At 52.9% G+C, this 26,162-nt stretch overlaps 2 protein-coding genes across 3 annotated transcripts in view; one reads left to right on the plus strand and one right to left on the minus strand.

The window, feature by feature from the left end:
- The window catches only part of UBN1 (ubinuclein 1), a 31,896-nt gene extending 17,605 nt beyond the window's left edge, over nucleotides 1-14,291 (plus strand). Inside the window, exons 8-18 of one of the 2 annotated variants that reach the window (XM_021712332.1) lie at nucleotides 1,717-1,787; nucleotides 3,081-3,210; nucleotides 3,384-3,502; nucleotides 3,711-3,839; nucleotides 3,999-4,145; nucleotides 4,915-4,965; nucleotides 5,065-5,107; nucleotides 6,375-7,592; nucleotides 8,765-9,014; nucleotides 9,270-9,359; nucleotides 12,028-14,291. In XM_021712332.1, the coding sequence (XP_021568007.1) occupies nucleotides 1,717-1,787; nucleotides 3,081-3,210; nucleotides 3,384-3,502; nucleotides 3,711-3,839; nucleotides 3,999-4,145; nucleotides 4,915-4,965; nucleotides 5,065-5,107; nucleotides 6,375-7,592; nucleotides 8,765-9,014; nucleotides 9,270-9,359; nucleotides 12,028-12,077 (2,298 nt within the window). In that variant the 3' untranslated portion in view covers nucleotides 12,078-14,291. The remainder of the gene's footprint in view (nucleotides 1-1,716; nucleotides 1,788-3,080; nucleotides 3,211-3,383; nucleotides 3,503-3,710; nucleotides 3,840-3,998; nucleotides 4,146-4,914; nucleotides 4,966-5,064; nucleotides 5,108-6,374; nucleotides 7,593-8,764; nucleotides 9,015-9,269; nucleotides 9,360-12,027) is intronic. The other variant, XM_008058034.1, reaches the window with a different exon arrangement.
- Nucleotides 14,292-14,980: 689 nt separating this feature from the next.
- PPL (periplakin) overlaps nucleotides 14,981-26,162 on the minus strand; it is a 24,078-nt gene continuing 12,896 nt past the window's right edge. Inside the window, exons 11-21 of the mRNA XM_021712331.1 lie at nucleotides 25,983-26,134; nucleotides 24,539-24,636; nucleotides 24,260-24,417; nucleotides 23,079-23,257; nucleotides 22,855-22,993; nucleotides 22,021-22,214; nucleotides 21,545-21,695; nucleotides 20,416-20,499; nucleotides 19,566-19,682; nucleotides 19,007-19,099; nucleotides 14,981-17,913 (exon numbers count right to left, since the gene is read on the minus strand). Of these exons, the coding sequence (XP_021568006.1) occupies nucleotides 15,250-17,913; nucleotides 19,007-19,099; nucleotides 19,566-19,682; nucleotides 20,416-20,499; nucleotides 21,545-21,695; nucleotides 22,021-22,214; nucleotides 22,855-22,993; nucleotides 23,079-23,257; nucleotides 24,260-24,417; nucleotides 24,539-24,636; nucleotides 25,983-26,134 (4,029 nt within the window). The 3' untranslated portion in view covers nucleotides 14,981-15,249. The remainder of the gene's footprint in view (nucleotides 17,914-19,006; nucleotides 19,100-19,565; nucleotides 19,683-20,415; nucleotides 20,500-21,544; nucleotides 21,696-22,020; nucleotides 22,215-22,854; nucleotides 22,994-23,078; nucleotides 23,258-24,259; nucleotides 24,418-24,538; nucleotides 24,637-25,982; nucleotides 26,135-26,162) is intronic.

Raw genomic sequence — 26,162 nt, forward strand, 5'->3', positions numbered from 1 at the left:
TAGCCCAGGCTGGTCTCGAACTCCTGGGCTCAAGCAATTATCCCACCTCGGCCTCCTGAGATGTTGGGATTATAGGCATGAGCCACCATGCCTGGCTAGAGGTACAGTTAACCTTTGAAAAACAGGTTTGAACTGCACAGGTCTGCTTATATGCAGATTTTTTTCAACCAAATGTGGAATTTGAGGGATGCTAAATTACAGAAGGCTAGCTTTTTGCAGTCATAGGTTTTATAAACCCACTGCAGGACTTGAGTATGCTTGGAATTTAGTATGTGTGGGCTTCTAAGCTTGCTATCTAGTGCGTTAACTGTTCTTATGGAAGGCAGAAAAAGACTACATATTAAATCAACCCCCTGTGTATACTGAGGGATGACTGTAATTGGAAATTACTTAGGGATAATTGGAAATATTGGTCCAGAGTCTAGAAGAGAGGGTTTAGGGCTTATGTTTAGGTTTGAGGGACCTGAAAAGTATATGTGTTATTTAGAAGCCATAAAGGAGAAAGAAGCTATTGGGAGAAGTGGGTCCTGGGCAGAGCTTCGGGATCTATCTACAGGAAAGTAGCTAGTGGAGAAGGCAGATGGAGCAGAGAGGCTGGAAGAAGTCCCAGAAGATGCAGGGAAAAGGCAGGCAGGTGGGGAGGTGGTGAAGATGGAGGGTGTTAAGCAGTTTCAGAGGGGTTGATCAGGATTGATCTCTTCCTTCTATACAGTCACCTTGTCACCTTTGTTTGCTAGTCATTTATATCATGTATGATTTCAGAAATTTTATTTTACCTGAAGCCTTCAGACCAGCAACTCTTGGGTTTAGATCCATAGTTCTCCACCTTCTCTGCACATCAGCATCACCAGGGTTACTTTGGAAGAGTACTGATGCTTGGGCCACTTTTAGAGTGTGCTTTCTTGAGTACCTCCCCAGAAATTGTGATTTAATTGGTCTGGGGTTGGCAACTCTGCCCAGGTAGTTCCAATGTGCAGCCAAGTATTTCTACTGGTGCAAATGTTTGCAGGTCTACTTTTCTGACTTCTGCCCTCGGTGTCTTTGCTGCCTGCCATGATTGCTTCAGGGATCGCTAAGCTCGCTATCCAGGGTGTAAAATGTGTTCTCATGGAAAGCAAAAGAAGACTGTATATTAACTCCTATAATCTTGTGTTAATAGGTAGTATGGTATGTTAGTTATTCAAGTGGCCTGGGTAATAGAAAGTTTGTGGTATACCATAGGTAGATAATGAATTTTCTAATAATAATGTCCTTAAATGTTAAAGCTACACATTATTGTTATTTTGATGGCTAAAAAGTCCTTTTAATTTTGTAGCTTTGTTAATTTCTTGGATTGTTTTGTGCTGTAGATGTATGGAAATTTCCACTCCCAGTGTTGTTGACAGAGTGTGGACGTGGGTCAGATGGCAGGCTGTGTGGCCCCTGGCCAGATGCATCATGATTGCCTTGATCCTGTGCTTTTCTTCTATGTGACTGTTGTTTTTAAGTCCTGGAAAGAACAGGCAGTCTAGAGATGCTGCAGCAGCACTGAAAGGGGAAACTTGATCACAGAGCACTTAATCTGGTATTAGGGCTGTGTCAGAGAGGTAATGGTGGTGTTGAGGATTTCATTGACAGGTGCTCTTTATTATGGAGGTGACTCTTCTGCCTGTGGGTGAGTGTGAGGGACTTGTGGGGCATGTGCACTAACAGCTATTACTGTTTGCTGTGAACCAGGCTGCTAGAGCTGCCGAGGGAGAGAGCAGACAGAAGTTCTTCACCCAGGATATTAATGGGATCCTATTAGAGTGAGTATCATTTGTTTTTTTGTTTGTCTGTGTCTGCTATTACTGTGCCTGGGTTGACTGGCCAGGGGAGAATGGGAATACAATTGAACTACATATAGGTGACCACCAGTGAGATAAAAGAACTGGATTACTGTGGTTTTATTGCTGGTCTAGTAAAAAAGAAAACAAAACAGGGACACTAAATCTTTGTCTCCAGAAATGGTAGACCTTCCTAATCTGAGGCAGCTGTGTGGGATAGTCATGGCCTGTTGGAAGAGGATTTCTTGGCAAGTGTGAAATGAGAAGAGAGAGAAGGTGCTGCTTCCCTGTCTCTCAGGATCCGGAACAAGAGACAGCATGGCGGTCTCAAGGCCTGCTCCGTGCCAGCTGTTCCTTGGCACCCTGTGACTCTCCTCTCACCCTCCCTTCTGCTCCTGGTACTCGCACACACACACCATCCGGCAACACCTCTCCTGGACCTCGGAGCCTCTGAGCCGTAGTACTTGGATTAAAAGGCCAAAAACTCAACATCAAAATCTCAGCCAGGAAACGAATCTTGGGTCTGGCCCCCAGGGTTGCAGCTCTCGGCTTGGTGGCATGATGTAGCCAGCAAAGCTTGTGGCTCAGCAGCTGAGGAGTTTGAGTATGTGAGAACAGCTGTCAAGACTTGAGCATGTTCTAACAAATGACCTTGCCTGGCCAGGGCCTGGATCGGCCTCTTTGGTAAGGAAGCATGGGCTGCAGAGAGTACCAGAGCCATGGTGTGGACAAGAGGTTTGTGTCAACAAGGAGCCTGTCTGAGCCATACACAGAAAGCTTGAGGAATTAAGAAGAAACATCTTTTTGCTTATCTAGATGGGGAAGCTAGAGGGGGAGGATTTCACTGACCTCATAATCGTGGATAGGACTGGGAATTGGAAAGAGAAGAAATGTTGCCAGAAAGTATTTCCTGCCAACCCCAAGGAATTCATTACTTTCTACTTGGAAAGCTGTGTGTTTTCCTTGTTCATGAAATTTAGAGCTTCAGAGCTTGTTCTCTTGGTCACTGTTTTCTTGACTACCTTTGACTTGGTCTTGTATTTGACCTGAGAGCCTTGACCCACTTTACCTAGCCAAGTTAATCGGGTTTAAAAGTTGTCCTTATTTGTTGACTGCTGAAAATCTGTTGTGTTGGTCACTCAGTCTCATTGTCTGCCCACAAGATAAGGTTTGCCTTACGTTTGGCTCCTAACTTAACTCTCCATGTAGGGTGCTCTGATGAAGAGAGAAGTTGCAGTGCACTGCAGCTGTTGATGACTCTGTTCTCTTCTTCAGCATAGAGGTGCAGGCTCGGGAACTGAGTAGCCAAGCCCGTTCTGGAGTCTATGCCTACCTTGCCTCATTCCTGCCCTGCAGCAAGGATGCTCTGGTCAAACGTGCTCGAAAACTTCACTACTGTGAGCAGGTGGGTTGACTTCGGCGTGGAGCCCCTTGCTTTTGGGGCCTAACTGAGGAGTGATGAATCTTACAGGTGCCACATCTACTGTGGCACTGCCTCCTTTTGATGATCCCTGCCATGCATCCTTAGTGTTAGAATGATGTGTAAACCAGACTTGTATTGTGTCCTGCTCTCAGCAGGGGGGCCGTCTGAAGGAGCCACTCCAGAAACTCAAGGAAGCCATTGGCAGGGCGATGCCAGAGCAGATGGCCAAGTACCAGGATGAATGCCAGGCACACACACAGGCAAAGGTGGCTAAGTAAGTGTGTCTTCGTGTTTTTGCATGGCATGGTCCACCTATCTCTCCTCCTCCTGTTTTACAGTATTTCCTTACATTTCCAAAGGAGGCTCTTGCCTCTTCTACATTTTCACCTTCTCATCTTGGAAGTCCCAGTTATTCTGGGGGTGAGGGGAGAGGTGGGGGCAGGAGAACCTCAGGGTCTCATTTAATTTTGTTCACTTCATAGGATGCTGGAAGAGGAGAAAGACAAGGAGCAGAGAGAACGGATTTGTTCTGACGAGGAGGAAGATGAAGAAAAGGGAGGCAGGAGGATAATGGGACCCCGGAAGAAATTCCAGTGGAATGATGAAATCAGGTGTGCCCAAACTGGGACATTGCCTCATTGGAGGATTTGTGGGGCCAGTATCTGAGCATGTCCCCATATTGCTAATGAAGGGCTGCTGGAAGTACATGATTGAAACCTTGAAGAGGCATTGGGGTGGTTTGAGGGTCCTGATTTCTGCTTCCTCCTCAGGGAGCTGCTCTGCCAGGTAGTGAAGATCAAACTGGAGAGCCAGGACCTGGAGAGGAGCAGCAAGGCCCAGGCCTGGGAAGACTGTGTGAAGGCCTTTCTGGACTCCGAGGTCAAGCCTCTCTGGCCCAAGGGCTGGATGCAGGCCAGGTGAGGGCCAGAGTGATGACATGGGGGGTTTGTGCAGTCAAGAAGTACTTGAAGAGCATTGCTTTTGTACCAGGCCAGCTGGGTACCTGCCCTCAGGGAGTCACTGTCTAGTTGACTCAACTCTGATCTCTCCTGAGAAATGGGGGGCCTGCTAGTAGGTAGGAAAGGGCCGTCTTTGTCTTCCCTAGAAAAGGGAAGTGACGTTTTGGGTTTCATCCTGCTTCAGTTCAGGATTGACTGCATACTGTTCTCATCTCCATGTGCACTTCCTGTTTTGATATGATGGCGCCTACTAGAAGTTGGGTGATGAATTCATCTGGGATGCTTCCTAACGAACCTAAAGAAGTCTCATGTACGGGAAGCAGGGCTGACTCCTTACGGGAACCAAGAGCCAGGCTTATGTTTCAGAGGCTGCTTTGTGGGCACCGCTTCCCACAAATGGAGTACCTCTGTTGTACACAGGACAGGGAAAGTTAGCTGGAACTGGTTTTCTTGATTGGGCCGGATACATCTGTTGTTTAGACAAGTCGTGGTGCTAAGTGCCACAGCCTTTTGAGAAACATTGCTGTGAGTTTTTCTTGGTAAAGTTCAGGCTCTTGTCTTTTGGGCAGCTGGTGTGGCTGCTTTAGGTCCTTTACCATGAATTCAGTTGAGCATCGACTGACCTTTTGTGAAGGATAGCCACTGAGTACCTGGGACACCAGCGCTCCGGAAGCAGGGCCTGGCATTCTGGGGCATGTGCCAATACCCAGCATTCTGTGTCTTTTAGGACTCTATTCAAGGAGAGCAGACGAGGCCATGGGCACCTGACGTCAATCCTGTGAGTGTCTTGGTGTTCTCACTTCTCTGGACTACTGTTGTTTTTACCTCCTTCTGTGAATATCCTCTAAATCTTTTCTGTGCTCATTCTTCCTAACAGGGCCAAGAAGAAAGTAATGGCTCCTTCTAAAATCAAGGTGAAGGTGAGTCATCCTGCTCAGGTCATTTGTTACCTCATCTCCCTGCAGTTGTGCTCTGGAAGCCTCTCAAGTGAATGTGGCAGCTCACTGAGCTGTGCTGGTATGGGGACAGCTATTCAGGATGACACTCTTGAAGTTGTACCAGGGCAGAGACTTGAGCAGGGCCACTTAACCCTGTCAAGCCTCGGTTCTACAAAATAGCACATAGCTGACCCAGTTACTGGGATTGTTGTGGGATTAAGTGGGGTCTTTTTGGCAGCTGAGGAGTGAATAGCCGCTGTTGGTGCGAATGTATTTCTGTGATGATGGTCTTCTCATGAAGAAGTACATACTTAGCCCAGTGCAGTTTTGCCTGGAGCAACAGCAGAAAGGCACTGTGGCTTTGTGAGCTCCCTGGCAGAAGTGGAGGCCAGTACAGTGGCTGGAGAATAAAAACTGCGAACACTGAGATGTTGCAGAAAGCTTTCAGTGTCAAGTTGCTGTTTACCAAAAATGTTTACCAGTTCTTAAAGCTTTGCTTCGTGCTCTTCAACCACACCTGAACAGACCATGAGAATAAGAAGTGCGACTTATTTGTTCCTAAGTATCTGCTGAGCTCTTACAGTGTCTCTAGTGCGCTGTACTAAGCAGCAGGGATGCAGGAGTGACAGGTTACACCCTATTCCTGCTTCCAAGAAATGAACTTTTCTTTGATCCCAGACTGACTTTGCTGGGAAAAAGCAAGGAGGAAAAAGTAGCTATTTTAAGGCAGTTCATCAGTCTGATTGCAGCAAGGAATGCTATGAGATAGTGTGCATGCCAATAGGCAGAGGGTCTCTTTGTGCAAGTCTTACACTTTTTCAGAAACAGGTTCCCCTATGGACGTATTTGTACTTAGCAGCAAGGCATGCTGAGGTAAACTCAGCCCTGGCCAGTCAGACATTATTAGAGGGTGTTTGAGTTGTAGCATTTAAACAGTTTTTAAAATTTTTATAGAGATGGGATCTTGTTATGTTGCCCAGGCTAGTCTCAAACTCCTGGGCTCCCACTATCCTCTCACCTCGGCCTCCCAAAGTGCTGGGATTACAGGCATGATCCACCATGCCTGGCCGATTTACAGCATTAAAGTCAAGTCAGGCACGGCTCCTGCTCTTCAGCATCTTGTTTCGTGATTAAACAGGAAGGCCCAGTTCTTTGCACCTTGAGTTGTTCTCATGCTTATGTCTTCACAGTGGGCCGAAATTGGTGTCTTCGGACATTTCTAAACATCAGCATTTCTGCTTTCCTTTAGGAATTGTCTACAAAACCTGATAAAAAGGTTTCTGTCCCATCAGGACAGATTGGTGGCCCCATTGCTTTGCCCTCAGAACACCAGGGAGGAGGCCTGAGCACTGGGGCTGCAAGCAGGGAGCCCCCATCCCAGGCGTTGAGTGGCCTGGCTAACCCTGTGCCTGTCAGCCTGGAGGACTCAATGGATGAAGATTTGATCTGCAATTCAGCCTCCTCAGTAGAAGCTGTGTCCAAGGAACTGACTGCACTGAATAGCAGAGCATCTGGGAGCTCTGAATTCATACTGCCTGCACCCTCAAAAGCACCTGCAGAGAAAGTTCCAGGTGTTTCATGTACAGAAGAAAAAAGGAACCTTGTGAAGCCCAACCCTTCTGCTCCACCACCAGCTAGCTCTCTGCAGTCCCCCCTAAATTTTCTGGCTGAACAGGCTCTGGCACTGGGGCAGTCCTCTCAGGAAAAAAAACCAGAGAGTTCTGGCTACAAAGAGCTGTCCTGCCAGGCTCCCCTCAGCAAGGGCCTGCCAGAGGTGCACCAGCTCAAAGCAAAGCACCACAGTTTGCCACGGACATCTCACGGACCCCAGGTGGTGGCTCCTGTGCCTGGCCCCCAGGTCAAAGTTTTTCATGCTGGCACTCAGCAACAGAAAAGCTTCCCACCCCCAGCTCCATTTGCCAATAAGCTCCAAGGCCCAAAGGCTTCCCCCCCACAGTGTCATCGTTCCCTCTTGCAACTTGTGAAGACAGCGGCCAAAGGCCAGGGCTTCCACCCCTCCACACCAGCCTCCTCAGGCCTGCCAGCCCCCAGCGGCAGCTCTCATAAGACCCCAGCCCCGTCTTCTACTGTCCTGAGCCATCCAGCAAAACAGCATTCGGTCAGCTCTGCAGGGTCATCTTATAAGAATAATCCCTTTGCAAGCTCCATCTCCAAACATGGCGTTTCCTCCGGCAGCTCTTCCTCTGGAGTAACACCGGTCCAGAGTGCTACTTCTGGGAACCTGCTCCCTGGCATACAGCCTCCCTCCACAGGACAGTCTACCAGCCGACCCATCCCAAGCTCAGCAGTGAAAAAACCGCCTGTTTCCCAGAAGCTGACCCTGGTGGCCCCACCAGGTGGTCCAAATGGAGATTCTGGTGGAGGGACCCAGGGAGTGGCAAAGTTACTGACCTCGTCCTTAAAGCCTCCTGTGGTTAGTAGTGTGACATCGTCTACCTCCTTGCCAGTGAGTATCCCTGCATAGCAGCCTGCTCTGTCCCACTCACAGGGGCCTTGGGGACAAGGCTACTTGCCTTGCTCTGGACAGAGAATGAGATCTGAAACTGAAGGTCAGGTAGGAACAGCTTAGATGCTGGAAAGAGGGGGCTTCCTGCCCTCGTGTGTTCCTCTTTCTGGAGGTGGGAAGCCTAGGATGGTTAGCCTGAACTCCTTAGGATGGCATAGGAGCGAGTGAAAGGATCATGTGCCCCAACCCTCTAGGGAGGAGCAGGTTCTGTGGTGAGATCATGCCTTCGATGACCTCTTCCCTGGCCATCTCTCCAAACAAGGGAATGGAAGTACTACAACCTGTCAGGCCATAGTTCTGTGGAGGTGTTCATACCCCAGTACCTCCTAGGAGTGATTCTGTTGGTTTTTGGAGGACAGAGTCCAACAATTGATGTGTTCTGCTTGTGGGTAATTCCAAGAAATTTTAGACACAGGTTGGGGAAATGGGAGAGCATTTTTTCTTTTTCCAGTATATAAAGCAACTATGCGGTTGCAAAGACAGAACTATAGAGAAGTCTGTTCAGAAAGGTCTCACTTCCCTCTTCCTGTACCCATCACCCTGTGAGGCAGCTGCTCATGTATGGGTTTTTTTTTCCTTCTTTTGAGTCAGAGTCACTCTGTTACCCAGGCTGGAGTGTAGTGGCACACTTGTGGCCACTGGAGCCTTGATCTGCTGGGCTCAGGTGATCTTTCTGCCTCATCCTTCCAAGTAGCTGTAACTACAGGCATGTGCCACCATGCTCAGCTAATTTTTCTTGATTTATTGTAGAGATGAGGCCTTGCCAAGTTGCCCAGGCTGGTCTTGAACCCATGGGCTCAGGCAACCCTCTCACCTCAGCCTCTCCTCATATACGTTTGTGTGTGTGAATATCTGTATGGTGATATTCTCCCCTTTCTTCACAAAGGAGGCATAGTTAATATCCTGCTTTTTAAAATGAACTCTGTGCACTGTAAACCACTTCATGTCAGTTCCTAGAGCCTGTTCTCATTCCTGTCTTAGAAGTTGCAGAGTAGGAGGTTGCTTTCCCGGGGGCATCTAGCCCTTCTCCCTCATGTCCCCAGGTTTGGTTTGTGGTTAGCTATAAGTAGGACTAGCTAGCTTCTTACCATGTTGCTGTGTTTCCTCCCCAGAAAGGAACCAGTGGGGCTGTGCTGCTGACCAACTCCTCTCCCTTAAACCTGCTGCCTTCATCCTACAAGTCCAGCAGCCCAAAGCTGCCTGGGGCCATGAACTCAAACTCTCTGGGCATCATAGCCCCTGTCCCAATTCCTCTCCACGTACTCTCCTTCAGCGCCGACTCCTCTGCCAAAGCAGGGGTATCCAAGGACGCCATTGTCACAGGCCCTGCTCCTGGGCCTTTCCACCCTGGCCTCGGCCACAGTAAGTGCTGCTTTCCCACCTCTTGTCACTTGGGGACCTCTGGGCTGTGACTGAGGGTCCTTCTGTTGTCATGTACTCTGGCTCCTGTGTTTGTGTCTGGTGTGTGACCGTGGGGAACCCTGCTGAGCCCCCTCCCCTTTGGGGTTGGTACCAGACTGGCAGGTTGTCTGGGCCTCTGGACTGCTGGAGCTACTTTTTCGTTCCTGTCTTGAATGTGTGTGTTTTGTTCTTTCTCCCTTCCTTGTTTTCTCTCAGGTCTTCTGGCTGGCTTGCACTCCAGCCCGCCCCACGCAGCGCCTCTCCCACACGCTGCTGTGCCCACCCATATCCCGCAGAGTCTGCCAGGTAATCGCCAGTCCATCGGTGTGCCACGCGCACTGTCGCTTGCCCCCTCCACCCTTAGATGCTTTGCTGCCGAGGGTTTCAGTGTCTCTGCCTTGTCACTGTATCGTCGTCTTGGTTTGTCCTTTGAGGCTCTGCTGTTCTCAGGGTGACTCAGGCGCCTACCTGTGGAGGCCTCCTCTGGCTCCCACTTGGAGCTGCTGCTGGTTCAGCCTTAGCCTGGGTGGTCGCAGGGAAAGTCTGGGGACCTGCATGGGGGGCAGAGGCGCTCCTAACCCCCAGCTCAGTTTTCCTCTTTGATTGAATAAAGGAAGAGTTAGTAAGGCCTAGCAAGGCCTTTATATTCAAGTACTACACCTTCTGGGTGCTCTTGGTTCCCAGAAGGCTCTCTGAGCTTTCTTTCTATAAAAGGGAAGATCCAAATAGCAGCGAGAGGCCACAGTGAAGATTTTTGGAAGGACAGTTATCTCTGGATGGTGGCATGGTCCAAGAGAGGAGTAAAAACCACATTGAAATAGACTTGGGCCAGGTACAGTGGCTCAAGTCTGTAATCCCAGCACTTTGGGAGGCCAAGGTGAGAGGATTGCCTGAGCCCAGGGTTCAAGACCAGCCTGGACAACTTGGTGAGACTTTGTCTCTACAATACATAAAAAGGTTAGCTGGGCATGGAAGTGCTCACCTGTAGTTTCAGCTACTTGGCAGGCTGAGGTGGAAAGATCACCTGAGCCCAGCAGGTTGAGGCTGCGGTGGCCATGAGCGTGCCACTGTACTCCATCCAGCCTGGGTGACAGAATGAGACCCCAACCCCAAAAAAAAAAGAGAGACTTGGGAGCACTCCACACCTGGGGTGGCATTCCCCCAGAACAGGCTTTCTGAAATGGAACCTCTGAAAGCCACACGTGTGTGGCTGGTTTGGTAGCACCTGAGAAGAGGGCCCAGGTACCCTGTGCTCATGGAATGGATTTGCCCTGCCCTGATCAGAGTCCTTAGTCGTGGGCACACCTCATAGAATTCTGGTGCAGGAACCCACCTGGTGTCTTGGTTTTGATCTAGTAATCCTCTTGCTACTCTGGCCCTCTCCAAACAGCCAGGGGGCTGTGCTGGGAAGGAGAAAGCCCCCCCGCCCCCCAAGGGAGCCCAGCCCAGGGTGGGCCAGGGCTGGAAGTGGGTAAGACTAGGACCCCCGGGTGCATGTGCCATGTCCTGCTGCACGGAGAGCGATGACCCATCGTCTCCCAAGTCTGAGTCTGCCTCCTGATTTGCTGTGGTTCCCTGGCACTCATGTTCTGAGGCTGAAGCATTTATGGTGAATGCTGGATTTGTGAATTTCCAGAGTGGAGATTTTACTTCTAGGGGCTAAGCCTGTAACAATAGTGAACTCCTTTTTTTCCTCTGAGAAGCAGTAAATTATAGTGGACTTACTAAATAAACTGGTGGCTGCTGCTGGAATCAGGAGTATAATGTGGAAGGCTTGAGAGCTGCCTCAGCGAGAGCTAGTGTCTCCGGAAGGTCAGATGGTTCTGCTTCCACTTGCTTTCAGGAGTGCTACCTTTCAGAAAAGCAAAATGGTTGAAGGGCTGCTCTGTCGTATTTTCAGCAAAAAGATTGTTTTCTGGTATCATTTTCGTTTTTCCTCTGGGTATTAAAAGGCTGTCAGAAGAGGAGGAATAAGTTCTAGTGTTTTGTACCACTGTAGGATGAGTGTAGTTAACAATTATGTGTAGTTTCAAATAGCTGGGAGGACACTGGAAGTTCCCAACACAGATGATAGTGTTTGAGATGATGGCTATGCTAATCATCCTGATCTGATCACTGTACATTATATGTATTAAAACATCACTGTGTACCCTATAAATATGTCCAATTATTATGTGTCCATTAACATTTTTTTAAAAGGCTGTCAGAGGCTAGGTGCAATGGCATGTGCCTGCAGTCCCAGCCACTCAGGAGGTGGAAGGATTGCTGGAGGCTGTAGTAGGCTGTGGTCATGCCTGTGAATAGGTGCTCCAGCATGGGCTATAACATAGTGAGACCTTGTCTTTAAACAAAATAAATAAGCAAAAAATAAATTTAACAGTTCAGAAATGAAAAGTGCAATCAGGAAAGCAAGTATGCCAAAACAGGTTACCCGAGTGAGTTTTTCTCCTCATCCTTAGCTGTATTCAGGTGTAGGCTAACAGCATGGCGAGGGTGTGAGAAGCGTCTGCTTCTTACCTGTGTGACTTGTGTCTGCGTTCTTTCCTTTCTTATGTGGACTGAGAATGCTAGTGCCTTTGAACTTGTCTTTACTGGACCTGTGGGGCTTTTGATAGTAAGAGAGTGTGGTCTTGCTGCCATGAGTTCCATGTGATCGTCAGGCCTTGCCACAGGATGGCCGGTATAGCCTGAGACTTAGGGGTCCCAGCTGCACAGCTGCTGTTCTGTGAACAGTGTCCGTAGTGGCCGCCTGCCTTCACAGTGCCAGTGTCCGTGCATGCTGCAGGCTATTATGTGTGTGTGCACACAGATGATCACTATCAAGTACTTGTGGCTTGTTTGAACCCTAGAACAGTCTACATTTGAGGACTTTTGCTCATTTAATAAGTGATTACCTTGAAGTTTGGTTACTACTGCCTTAAGGGAATCAGATATTCTGAAAGACCTGTGTTCTGATTTTCTTATTCTTTTCCAGATGCTTCTCAGCTTCACGGGAAAGGACCTGGGGTACCACGGAAATTGTGACCACTTCAAGGAAAGGCTTGACAAATTTGGGTCTGGGTGGAAGCCAAATGTGTGGGTCTCAGATCATGGATATTCACTGCGTTCTTTCTACCGACTGGTTTTCTTCTGGAGAAGGTGTGAGTTCTAAGTGGAGTGCCTCTTGGTACTTCTAATATGCCTCCAAGTAAGGCAGCCAGCCTGCACTGCTTGGGAGGCGCTACTGACCTGGAGCTCTGGGCCTGCGGCTTTGTTGCTGGATGGTTGCTGGAGGGGCAGCTCGAGGCTGGGGTATATGCTGGGCTGCAGCGGCAAGCACAGTGTGTAAGCGTTCTGGTGGCAGATCAGTCGGCACAACCACATTTTAAATCTGCCTGAGCCCTGGCATTTGGTCAGAGTACCCACCCCACAGCACCCTACTGGTCAGGGGCTCCTTCTGGCCACATAAGACCCTATCTTCAGGCTGTGTGCTCAAGAGGACAAAACCCAGGCCAAAGCCACAGCTGGGAGACCTCCCTTGTCTCTGCAAAGTACCAAGAACACCTAATGAGTGCTTACTGTGGGAGCCAGTTTCGCCTCTGAACACAACAGTGAAGCTCTTCTAGAGAAAAGACCGTAGTAGGTTCCACAATGGTGATAGGATTGTTAAAGACACCTATTTTGGGCTCAGTTTTCTTCATGACCATTACATGCATTGGATAGAATGAGACTGTTCTTCACACGTCATGTCTAGGAAGACGTAATTCCAGTGCCTTTCTGGTGGAGCAGCATTCAACAACCATGTCCATTCAGCCCTGAGTGGATCTGAGATGAAGACCTTTTTAAAGATGTGTCTATTTAAGACATAGCCAGTTTTAGTTGAGTTTTTTACAGTTGCACATCATCATCTGTGCCGTCCTGACTTGAAGGTCATCTGGGCCCCCCCCATCCCAGGTCCCAGTGTAACCAGGCTCCTGTCTTGTTTGTCCAGCATTTACGCAGTTGGACTGCAGAGCCCCAAGCCATTCCTCTGTCTGGGGGCCGAGGGTATGAGGTCCTGAGTCACAGATAGACATTCCAGTTTGTCTTACTACAAATCATTCTTTGCCAGTCCTGCAGGCACAGGCTCTGTGAAGTGTCTGCCATGAAACAGGCCTTGAACTGCTGGGGCTCTCCAGGCTGTGGGGCTGTGTTGAGTGAAGGATGGTGGGCAGAGGAGCTTGGAGAGTGAATGAGACAGACTAGGACAGCTGTTGCAGAGCTCTGAGGTCACCAGCCTGGTCACACTCAACCAGTGACTATTTCACAAGGACTTCGAGGGCCCTTGCCTGTCCTGTGAAGTCTGTGCCTCAAGGTGGGTCTGAACTGGCCACTCCAGCTGAGTGATTCCAGACGTGTTGGGAGTATGCAGCATCTTTGCTCCGCATGTACACCTGTGTGGAAACACGGACCACTCTTTTGGTTCCTGATTCCCGGGATGTACTGCTTCATAACTCGTAATTAGTGTAGAGGTTTCTGGTCTTCCCGGGTTTCTGAGGAACAAGACCTGTCAGCTATTTGGCCTGGCCTCTGCTCTGACTCCTTTTTTATGTAAGAACCAATCTGTATTTCACACTGGGGTAAGTGGATTCCTTATCCCTTTATCATATATATTTTTTGCAACTTGGGTTTCCAGTTTGTTTACAGAATAGTCTTAAGTAGTAGCAAAAGAGCCAAAGAAGAGATTTGTATTGCTGAGCTCAAAGCCAAGCAGTGGCTGCCAGTAAAGGCTGAGCAGTGGGAATTCTCCAGGTTTCTCTGCCCATGAGCATCCGGCTACCAGCCCCAACCCTTCCTTCCTTTCCCCTCAGTGCCCCCTCTTCCCCGTGTCCACTGAGTGTGCAGCGGGAGCAGAATACCCTCATTTTTAGGAATCTAGTGATGCCTCTTGCCTCAGGGAAATGTTTCTTCGATGGGGAGCTTGAGATTTCTTTTTCTTGTTTATGCTTTATTTGTGGTCACGAAAGAGTGAATGACTTAAACAGCCATGGCAAGGCACATCTACAGGCCCGGCTGCAGTGGAAGGTGGGGCGAGCGGCCTGGGGGCTGGGGGCTGCATGGGTTTCCTTGGCAGCAAGAGTCTCTGAGCACTTACCGAGCATGGCCGTTTCTTGAGTGTGAAAGGGGCTGTGGCTTTTGTGCAGCGACGGTGTTGGGGGTGGTGTGGAGATTGTTAATCTTGTATAAAGCACTTAATAAATTGTTTCAAGGTTTCCAGAACATTTTTCTCACTCTTTTTTTCCTACCACATTTGCAAATAATTTTCCTGTGGGAGCAGGTATATATGGAATGTCCATTTTGGCTGAAAGCCAAGAGGGAGTAGGGAAAATAAGCCTCGCACACAAGAGAGGAAGAAACGCACGTGCCATGACATGAGAATCCAGCCACCAGGTTTTATTTTCATGCTATAAATAAAGTTCCCTCTTCCCATTCTCTTATGTAATACATGAGATACAGAGAACCAGAAATTCGCTTGGTGAATATTCAACTGTTCTGTATACCTGAATACTAATGAGATAGCTAAGCAAGACTTGTAAGGCACTGAAACTAAGGCGAACAGCAATACAAACCCCCATTAAAGTGTTTTCATTTCAGAATCGTAGAATATTCTTTGTTGGTGTGTTTTCCTCGGCCGATCTGGCTGACAGCTAACGTCCACTTCAGCGCCAAGGGCCAAGACGCCTTTTCTGGCACAGGACCCAAGTCTGTTTCATGAGCAGAATGACACCGAGGAGGCTCTGGGTGGAAAGTTGATCTGTAGCCAGAAACCCAAAGGGGCAGGATGCAGGGCACTAGACCAGGCCTTTGATGAGTGGAAGGTGGGTGGGGTGGAAAGGAGGTCTTTCTAGGGCAGAGTATCCCCGCCTGGTGTGTCTGCTGTGGTCGTCTTGTGCTTTTATCGTTTTGAGAGTGTATAGGAAAAGGGAGAAAAAAAGAAGGGTGCTGTGGCTGTCAGATCATCTCAGGACAAAGCAGGTCATTCACCTGGCATGACCGATGGCTGGGACGAGAGCTGCCTGTCTCCAGCCTACATCCGTGGGTTGTGCTCTGAAGAACCTGGCAGCAGGGTGTGGATAAAGTGTTGGGCCTGCACAAGGGCCAGGGAGAAGATGACACTCAGGAGGTCACTGTAGGAAAGGGCCAGCCGTCTGCCTAAGAGGTGGTAGAAGGGCTGTAGCTACTTCTGTCCAGACACCAAAACCGCCAGCTCCTGGATGGACATGTCCTTGTTGACGTAGCGGTCATACTGGGCAGGGGTCAGCCTGCCGCTCTGCAGGGCCTCTTCAATGGAGAACTTCTTGCCAGACTTCCTGTCGTGGATCACTGAGGACTCCCCGTTGGGACCCTTTACTGAGATCTCCTCCCAGTCACACTCCTGGCTTCTGAGTTTTACAAACATGTTCCAGTCGATGAGCCCAGTGCGGTGGGCTTCCTCCGGGGACAGCTCACGGCCCGTGTCAGGGTCAATGACGACAATGGAGCGCCGCAGGTGGTTCTCCCTCTGTTCCCTCTTGACACCAACAGAGCCCAGGCGTTTCTGCAGCTCATCAATCTCGAGGTCTTTGTCCTTGGAGAGCCTCTTGAGGTCATCCAGTTCTCTCTCCAGAGACCACAGTCTGGAGTCCAGGTTAGGCCCAGAGTCCACTGTGGCCATGCTCTGCAGGTCTCGCGATTCCGTCACTGCCAGCTCAATTTCTGACTGGAGCCTTCGGGTCTCCAACTGCAGGTTCTGCCGCTCCAGCTGCAGCTTGTGGTTTTCTTCCCTTAGGAAGTCCAGTTCCTTGGATGACTTGGAGTTGTGGAACTCCAGCTCGGACAGCCTGGCCTCCAGCCGGTTCACCTCAGCATCCAGCTCTCTCTTGCTCCGGCGCTCCATCTCCAGGCTACTCTTGAGCTTCTGGATCTCCTGCTCCGTGTCACCCTTCTCCACCTGGACGCTCTCAGAGAAGACCACCTTCTCCTTGACCTCCGCCTTTTCCAGGGCAGCCAACTTCCGCCTCATGGTCTCGAGCTCGCCCTCCAAGAGCTGCCGCCGGTGCTGCTCCTCTTCCAGCTGGAGCCTGAGCAAGGCATGCTCCCGGGCCTGCTGAGGGTCCTGCTGCAGGACCACCTTCTGCTTGCGGGTCACCTTCTCGTGCGCCTCTGCTTCCTCCTGCTCCAGCGCAGCCAGCCGCTGCTGCAGCCGCTGCACCTCGCGCTCGGCCTCCCGGCGTGCATGCCGCTCACGCTCCAGCTCCTCTAGCTGCCGTTCCAGCTCAGTGCGCCGGCGCTGCAGCCGCCGCAGCTCCACACGCAGTTTATCTATCTGCCGCAGCTCCGCGTCAATGCTCTCTGTGAAGGTGCTCACCTCGGCCCGTAGGCCCGGCTCCTCCTCGTACTGGACCACCTCCTGTTGCACCACACGCTCCTTCACCTGTGAGAGCTCCTCCTCCTTGTGCGCGATCCGCTCCACCTGGGAAGCCCGCTCGCGCTCCAGGTCCACCTGCCTCTTCTGCTCCTCCAACAGCTTCGCCCTCAGGGCCTCCACCTCCTCTTTGGTTTGGGGGTCTTCCCGGAACTGGAGGATCTCCTGCACCACCTCTTTGGTCTGGACCTGGGGCTTGCTGTCCTTCAGGGCCTGGATTTCCTGCTTCAACTGGTAGATCTCCAGGTCACACCTCTCAATCAGCCGGGTCTTGTCCACGATCTCCTCCCGGAGCCGCTGCAGCTCCTTCTCCATCTCAGGGTCGGTCTTATACTTGATGACCTCCTTGGTCACCTCCTTGACCTCCACCTGAGGGCCCCGCCGGCGCAGGGCCTCCAGCTCACTCTGGTAGCTCTTGAGCTGCTCCTCGGCGGCCCGGTACTTGCGCTCCTGCTCCACGAGCTCCAGGCGGAGGTTGGCCACCTCGCCCTCTGCCGTGGGGTCGGGCCGCACGATCTCCCGCACCTTCTCCTGTACCACCACCTTGGCATTCTCCTCCTCCAGGGCCCATATCTTCCGGAGCAGCTCAGTCTTCTCCCTCTGGCTGGCACGAACCTTGGCGGCCTCGTCCTTGTACTGGCGAGCGAGGTCGCCGACCTCCCTCTCAGCTGCCACGTCCTTCTCCACCTTGAGCACCTCCTTGACGGTGATTTTGCCCTCGGCCCGGGCCCGCTCCTTCTCCAGCCTCCTGAGCTTATCCTGGAGGAAGCTCAGCTCCTCTTCCTGCTTCTCCCGGAGCTGGCCCTGGCGCTGGCACGCATCCTGCAGCTGCCGGTGCTCTGCCTCCAGCTGGGGGTCGTTCTGCAACTTCACCACCTCCTTCTCGGTGACCTTCTCCCGCAGGCGGCCCTTCTCTGCAGCCAGCGTGGCCACGCGCTGCTGCAGGAGGAGCACCTCTGCCTCCCGGGCCCCCTTCTGCCGCCGCAGCACCTCCAGCTCCTCCCGCAGCTGCAGGACCTCGTCCTCCCGGGCTCGGTCAGGCTCGATGCGCAGGACCTCCTTGACCACGTACTCCTGCCCCCCGCTCCTGGCCTCTTGCTCCAGGGTGCGCAGCCGCAGCTGCAATGCCTCCAGCTCCTCCTGCAGCAGCTGGTTCTTGTGCTGCTCCTCTGCCAGGGCCTGCTGCAGCTGCTGGAAGCTCTCCTCCAGTGCAGGGTCCGGGACCTTCTTCAGCACCTCCTTCCTCACCACTGACTCCTGAGGCCTCTGGCCCCGCAAGGTCCGGATCTCCTCCTGGGTGCTTGCCACCTCACCTTCCAGCTGCTGCCTCCGCTCTTTCTCCTCGTCCAGTTCCTTCCTGATCTTCCAGGCCTCCTCCCCTCTGGAGCCCGGTGTGCACCCTCGCAGGGTCTCATGGGTCACACCTACGTCTGGCTGCTGTGACAGAGAAGACAATGTGTAGTTAAAGCCAGACTCTCACAGCACATGTGGCCCATCCCACCTAGTCGGAGTGGATCTGGGTCACCCAGGAGCAGGTCCGACCGGTTGTCCTGTGATCCCCGGGGACTCCCTCAGTGCTGGCTCATGCTCTAGGGTTCTAGGGTCACTTTCAAAATGGTCAAACAACCAGTTTAGGTTTCTAAAATTAAGTCAGGTGAACCATTTTAAAACTTCAAGAGAGTCTAAAATGAAACCACAGTCTCCCACCTCTGGTCCTGTCCTAGAGCATGTCCGACATCTTGGAGACACAAGCAGGTATGTTTTCTGTGTGTGCCACATGTCTGTTTTTCCTGCACAAACAGTAGTCTCCTAGCTTGCGCCCCTCCACGTAGAGACCATCCATCCAGCATGCAGTGCTGCTTCATTATTTAATAGCAGTGTAGTTTCCCATTGCAGGGTCAGACCATGATTTAACTAGCCCATTGCTGATGAATACCAAATTGCTTCCGGTTTCTTGCCATCATGAGTGACACTGTCGTAAGCATTGTGGACTTTAAAAACTAACTTGTGGCCGGGCTCGGTGGCTCAGCCTGTAATCCCGCGCTTTGGGAGGCCGAGGTGAGTGAATGGCCTGAGCCTGCAGGTTCGAGACCGGCCTGGGCAACTTGGCGAGACCTCATTTCTACAATAAATCAAAAAAATTAGCTGGGTGTGGTAGTGGACGCCTGTAGTTCCAGCTACTTGGAAGGCTGAGGCGGAAGGACCGCTGGAGCCCAGCAGGTCGAGGCTGCGATGGCTGGGAGCGGCCACTGCACTCCAGTCTGGGCAACTGAGTGAGACTCCAACTCAAAAAAACAAAACAAAACAAAAAAAGACTAACTTGTACTGGGGACTCGGCACATGTTCTTTGAATTGAATACCTATGTTCTCGTGTCCATGGAAGCTCTGGCTCAAGCCAGTCTTTGTTCTGGTCCTGGCCAGCATTGGACACTTCCATCAATTCACAGGCCATTTCTCTGAGACAGAGTGAGTCTTTATTTCTCACCTGTTGGAATAGTTCTAAATGGAATTTTTTATGGAGGTCGATTACCTGTCTCAGGAGATTCAGAGCAAACTCCAGATTCTGCAGCCTCTGTCTGTTGATGGCGTTAACCTCAGTGAACTTAGCGGCAAGGACTGCTTCCTACAGAGGAGCATTTTAGGAGAGCAGTCAGCAGACGGGTCAACAGGCCAAGTGAGAAAGAGCTAGAAAGCTTGGACACAGTTTTTTTGAGAAGTCTAGATTTTGGGGCTAGCAGGATAGCTTCTTGCCCGTTCCTACCTGGAGTTTGACTACGGTCTCATCGGGGGAGAGAAAACTGGATCTAGAGTCAAAAGATCCAGGCCAGGGTCTTGGTCCCAGACTTGAGCCTTGATGTTTCCATGTGTATCGGGGATTCATAACGTCAGCCTTCTACCATACTTACCAAGGGGAGCAAAGTGGAAACGTCCCAAATATTTGGCCCTGGCCTAGAAACCTCTGTCCAGCTGTCCCTCTAGGCATATGGATGTCACTGCCCCAGAACAAGCTCCTTCTCATACCAAAACTGTTTGCACCCAGGAGGGCTGCCCCACCTTGGCCTTGCAGCTGCCCTGCCCACAGGGCTCACCTCTTCCTTCACTTTGGCGGCAGGAGACTGGAGCCTGGCTCTCTTGTGCGCGTGGTTGCTCCTGCCGTTCTCCAAGTCAAGAAGGGACCTTAGTTTCTCTGCTTCCAACTCATAGTCCTGGGTGGGAGAGAGCCATCCCGAGGATGAGGAAGAACAGCCAGGGAGAGGCGGAAGTGCTCGCTCCCTTTCGCCGACCCAGGCCCCTCTCTATCTCCTGCTGGCTGATTGCACAGTCTCTCTCACGGCTGCACCCCATGCTGACTGCCAGGAGGGTGTGAGGGCTGCCAGTACATCAGCGCACACAGCCACACCACAGAGCCACATGCCAGACCAGAAGTGCCCCCGGTTCCCCTCCACCCTGGAGTCGCATGCCTCCTCCTCCCCCCAGGGCCTTCCTGCGTGTGAGCGACTTCTGCGTTTTTCTTCACTGGGCACTGTACCGTGACTGTCCATGCTGCTACCACCTAATCCTCCAGTGTCAGGAGGAGGACGACAGCTCCTGCAGCCATTCCTCTGCTGTTGGACATGTGGGTCATTTCTGGTTTGTGTGTTTTGCTATTATAAATCATGCTGTTGCAGTGATTTTGTTTATCCTGCATTATTATTTTGTATTTTTCCCTGTAGGCTAAACTCCCCCTACAATTTATTCCTTCCAAGAGTATGAAACACTTTTACAGTGTCCGATGCCTGGGACCACACTGCTTTCCCAAGGGGCTGGGCCAGTTCGCACAGCAGCCAGCAGTACCTGGGGAAGGCCAGGTCCTCACCCACCCTGCCAGGCTGCTGCTTCTGTCTTGACCTGGTGGCAGGAGGCCTGCTCCTGTAGCTGGGTTGAAGGCCCATGGCTCACCTTCACAGCCTGTTGGTACTGCTGGGCACTGGTGTAGATCTTCTGTACTTCCTGTTCCCTGCTGGTTATCTCATCCAGCAGGTTCTGGAAAACAGATTTTAAAACCACAACTCACCACTACCACCACCAAAAGCACCTTATTGATCAGGGAGCCAGGTTCCTAAGAACCTGAATTTGTTCTTCTCTAGTACAAAGCATAATTGATGGTCCCTTGTATACATCTGTTCATTATAAAAGGCAATTCCAAGGCCCTGTGAAGAAGGGCCAAGGAGATGTTGTCTTTGCTAGGAAACAAATATTTGTTAAGTGCTCTGAAATAACAGGCACGCTGGACACAGTGGCTCAGGCTTGTGATCCCAGCACTTTGGGAGGCAGAGGTGAGAGGACTGCGTGAGCGCAGGGGTTTGAGACCAGCCTGAGCAACATGGCCAGACCTCGTCTCTACAATAAAATAAAAAAAATTAGCCAGGTGTGGTGGTACATGTCTATGGGTCCAGCTACTAGGAAGGCTGAGGTGAATGGATCACCTGAGCCCAGAAGGTTGAGGCTGCGGTAGCTGTGAGCTTGCCACTGCACTCCAGCCTAGGCCACAGAGTCAGACTCCAACTCAAAAATAAATAAATAAAAATTCCAAGCACTGTTGTTATCTCTGTTAGATGATCTCATTTAATCTTCAAATGCAACTGTGAGGCCAGCATCGTGATCTTCAGTTCGTGGATGAGGAAACCGAGGTGCACAGGCCCAGCAGCTTGTGAGCACGTGGCTGAAGGGGTGGAAACAGGGCTTGCCTCTCGTCTGTTCCTCTCCCATGAGCCCAGCCGTGGCTCTGGCCAAGGAGGGGGCAGGAATTCAAGTATTGGAAGGGCTTTTCCCCAGAGGGCTCCCCCTTGTGTTTCTGTGGCCATCCCACCAAGTGTCCGCTCAGGGCCCGGCCCTGTGCTGGGCATGGAGGACGGAGAGGCCAGTGACACACAGTTCTTGCTCTCAGAGACCTGAGGTCCAGCACGGACTTAGTTCTGCTAGGCCTGGCTCTGCTCCGTCCCCAAAGGCTTGGCTCCTTCCACAGAAGGGCTTGCTGACCTCCGACCCCTCACCACCATGGGTTGTACGCGCAGAGCGGCAGCCTCACCCGCTGGTTCTTCAGCTTGGTCTCCATCTGGTTAAGGCTGTCTGTCTCCAGGGGCTCGTAACTGGGAACACCGGACAGGAATTGCAGCATGCGGTCATAGCCACCACGGTAGTCATCATAGGCAGCCTTGGCACTCTGCAGGTTCTGGGCCCTGCAAGCCAACGCTGGTCAGGCCTCTGCCATGGCAAGCAGACACCCATGGAACCCTCAGTGTTTGAAAAGAGGGAAACCACCAAATGGAACTGCCCTGGAAATAAACATTCCCCAAAGGGGTGAATGCTAGTGGTGGGCTTAAACCAGAGAAACCAAGAGTCAGAGGAGACCCGGGGGGTCAGGAAGCCTTATAACCTCACCAGAGAGGAAGGCAGTGAGACAAGGGGCATGAGAATGGGGAATGAGCTGTGGCAGCGCTCTGCAGAACTACGGTGCCGGGACTGCGCGTGCAGGGAAAGACCTGCCTCTCGGCTGTGCCTCACCTGTGCTCCACCTGCTGGCACAGGTGCTCGAAGCGCTGGCCCAGCTTGTGCACCTCAGCCTCCTGGCGCTCCAGGTCAGGGCAATGCTCCTGGAAGCGGCTGGCCAGTGTGCTCGAGCAGTGCCTGGCCACCTGCAGGTTCTGCTGCACTTCGTCCAGGAGGGCCTTCTGGGCCTGCAGCTCAGAGGCCATGGCCTGCGGGGCAGAGAGGGAGACAGCAGGGCTGCGCCAGAGCTCCCGGAGCACAGCCATGCCACGCCAGGGCAGCCTGCTTTGAGGAGGGGGTGAGAGGCCTAGAAGCCAGGAGGATGGGGGCTCTGGACTTCTCGGACCTGGTCACTTCTGCCATCTTCCACAACAAACAAAACTCTGAAAAACTCACTCCCAGAAGCCCTGCAGTGATAGCTGTGCCCTGCACTGAAACAGTCTGTCTGTCCTGCCACTGTCCGGGCCTCCATGAAGGCGAGTCACAAGCCGGAGCATGAATAAGGGGCCTGCCTCAGGCCACAGGCTCAACCTCCAGCGGTCAGGCTAGCAGGCTGAGAGGAGAGAGCAGATGCTGGGCTCCTCCACCCGCCGACTTGACCAGGCAGGCCCAACTGCCAGCTCTGCTCAGTGGGAGCTGCTGGGAACCTGGGTTTCGACGCAGATTGTGTTTTTTAGAGATAGGGTCTTGCTACATTGCCCAGGCTGGTCTCAAACTCGAAACCTGAACACACTGGCTGTCAGGGCCTCTCAGCCCTCGGTGTCTTCATCTGTCTGGAGGGAGCAGGTGGATGTGCCTGGAGCCCTTGCTCAGCTCAGAGAAAGGCTCCTGGGACTCGCCCGGACTCACTGCCAGCTCCTGCCTCTTGCGGTCCAGGTCACGGCCGCTCTCGGGCACCGAGTCGTCCTGGGTTAGCCGGTTCTCGTGCGTGGCCAGCAGCTCCCGGCCCTGCTGCAGGCTCTTCTCCAGGTGGTTGGCCATGTTGACCCTGGGGACATGGGTCAGGCATGGGGGGGTGCCCGCTTGGCCCCTGGGCTTCCCTGCAACCTCCCCACCGCCCACCTGCCACCCACTTCTCCTGGGCGGCATCCAGCAGCTGTGCCAGGCGCTCATATTTCCGGCTAGTGTCCTCCACCCGGGTCCTCAGCAGGGGCGCTGTGCCACTGCCCGGGAGCGCCTGGATGAAGGCCTCGCACTCGCCCACACTCTGCGTCTTCTCGGGCTCGATCCGCAGCAGCTCGTTGGTGATGTTCTGTGGGGGGATGGGAGCCAGCGGTGTTGGCCATAGCTGGGCAGCTCCCCTCCTCAGGGATATGCCCAGGGAGCAGCTGGGGAGCCTGGGCCATGCGGGGAGTCTGACCCGGGGTCTGGGCCAGCCTGAGGATCCCAGGAACTGCTGCAGGTGGACTGGGTGACCATAGGGATGCCAGCAATAAAGAAGCAGTCATGGGGCACCCATCATCCAAGCACATCACGTGGATATTTTCATTTGATCTCGGGCAGCCCTACGAGGCGGGCACTGTCACATCACCCAGCCACAGGTGGGGGCCCAGCGATCCCAACAGCTTAGGGAGGGACACAGGTCAGGCCATGCCTGGGGCCCACCGCTCGGCCCTTACTGTGAGGCTACATCAGGGGCTATGGCAGTTCTCAGAACCCAAACTCCCCCTCTGTAGGGGTGCTCACTCCTGCCTCAGAAGACAGCTGTGAGGACCCAGGAGACTGTGGAAAAGGAGGTGGTGGAGGGAGGCTGCACGTGACTCACTCTGCCCTCCAGCCGCCCTGTCAGGGCGGCCAGCCCATCCTACTGAGGAAACTTAGGCCCAGGGGCTTAGAGAACATGTCTGTGGTCAAGTGGCCAGAGACCCAGCTCTATGGAGTCTCACGGCATGGAGCTGCCGGGCCATGAGTGTGGTGACCGCCCCATGCCAGGCAGCAGCCCGGTGGTTGACAAGCTGTGCGAAGGCAGCATGAGCTCTGCCCACTTTCTCCTGGGGATGCATCTGGGAAGTACCAGGGCTGGGCACCTCCTTGGAGGCCTGGACCTTGGCCTAGAACCTGGGGAGGTGACAGGAGCAGCCCTGCCACCTCCACAACTTGGGACCTGGTTACATGCAGCTGGCTGGCCCCGCCAGACACCTGCAGTGAATATCCCAAGATCTCATGGGGACAAGACCTTAGGCAGGGGCCCCAAAGAGCCAGGGGCCAGCACAGGGCTTCCCCAGGCCTGGCCCGTGTTTCCCCGCAGCAGTACCTTGAGGTCCCTGGCTCGCTCGGCGCAGTCCTGCACGGCCCGGGCCTGCTCCAGTGGGGGCCGCAGAATGCCTGTGATGGCCTTCTCTTGCCGGTCCAGGTCACTGGCCACCTTGTCCAAGCCAGCCAGCAGCTGCCGCCCCTGTAGGTCAGAGGCATCTGCCGGAAGGGACACGCAGTCAGGTCGGTTGGGGGGTGGGGGCGTGGGGTCAGCCTCTCCCATGCCGGACCCTGCCATCCCATCCAGGCCCTCGTTTTGGTGGGTGGCCCCGGCACCCACCTCCGGGGTTCTCCGTCTTCAGCACCTCGTGCCGCTGCTGGAGTGAGCACTTGCTCCCAGCTGCCTTCTGCCGTACACCCCGGTACTGGTTGCCCAGGCTGCGAAGGTGAGAAGGAGTAGGCATGGGGCAGCTGCACCCCCGGCACCCACAGAGGCAGGACTGCAGATGCTGGCTGAGCAAACAGGCCAGAGAAGGCCCACAGAATCCGGGGCTCATCAGATGCAGAGCAAGGCTCACTGCGGCACTGGCCTTCTCTGCTCCTGGGCCCAGAACCCTTCCTCCCTCCCTCCCTCCCTACTTTTCTCTATCCTTTTCTTTCCTTTTTTTTTTTCGAAACAGGGTTTTGCTCTGTTGCCCAGGCTGGCATGCAGAGACATGACCACAGCTCACTGCAACCTTGACCTCCTGGGCTTCAGCAATCCTCCTGCCTCAGCCTCCAAGGAGCCAAGACGACAGGCACATACCACCGCACCTAGCTGATTTTTGTAGAGATGGTGTCTCATTATACTGCCTAGGCTGATCTCCAACCCCTGGCCTCAAGTCATCCTCTAGCTTCGGCCTCCCAAAGTGCTGGGATCACAGGGGTGAATCTACGCCCAGCTCTCCTCTTTCTCTTTTGAGTCCCAGTCTCCTGGCACCCAGGCTAGAGTGCAGTGGCATGATCATGACAATCATGGCTCACGGCAACCTCAAACTCCTGGGCTTGGGCTATCCTTCCACCTCAGCCTCCTGAGTAGCTGGGACCAAAGGCACACACCACCAAGTCCGGCTAATTTTTTTATTTTTTGTAGAGACAAAGTCTTCCTATGTTGCCCAGCCCGGTCTTGAACTTTTGGGCTCAGGCAATCCACTCACTTCAGCCTCCCAAAATGCTGGGATTACAGGCATGAGCCACTGCACCCGGCCTTCTTTTGTCTTTATACCAAACCTTACTACCTAAATTGTCTGTTTTTTCATTAGTCTTCTCCACCAAGATGTTACTTCTAAGGGAGCAGTACACAGTAGGTGTTTAATATTTGTTGGATGAAGCTAATCCTTGAATAATTCACTTATTCAGCAAAGGGTTCTTGGGTGCTGTACCTACTTGTGCACAGGACACTGAACTAGGTCCTGGAGATAGTAAAGGAATCTGGGCCCAAAGGAATGCTTGCGGGGGGTGGGGGGGGGGGAGGGCGTTGAGAGCCAGGAGGAGGCAGCCCTCGTCCTCACTGAGTCCTTCTAAGTCAGCCAGGCAGCCAGTGGTGCTGGGGGGAGAGGCGCAGGCTGCAGGGTCACACTTGTGGAGACACCGATCGCAGGACAGGCCCAGAGCCGGCCCAACAGATGGGCCTCCCTTCAGTGCCAGCCTCCAGGGGTGCAGGTGGGGGCATCAGTGACCCCCCAAGGCCGAAGTGGAACGCCCAGGGTGGTGGTCCACGCAGGTTCCCCCCTTTGCCCTTGTACCTGTCTGCCAGAGCCAGGGCCTCAGGGTCAGTGGGGGGGATCATGAAGCACACAGCCGGGGCAGTCAGCTTGTTCCCGGCGCTGTCCACCAGCTCCCAGCTCTCCCCGTTGTTCTTGTGCAGCGTGTAGCTGTAGCCCCGTGAGATCAGGCCCTGGCAGGGCAGGCCCCCCCCCCCCCGC

This window comes from Carlito syrichta, unplaced genomic scaffold, assembly GCF_000164805.1.
Source record: "Carlito syrichta isolate Samal-C Ts95f unplaced genomic scaffold, Tarsius_syrichta-2.0.1 Scaffold303189, whole genome shotgun sequence".
NCBI lineage: Eukaryota > Metazoa > Chordata > Mammalia > Primates > Tarsiidae > Carlito > Carlito syrichta.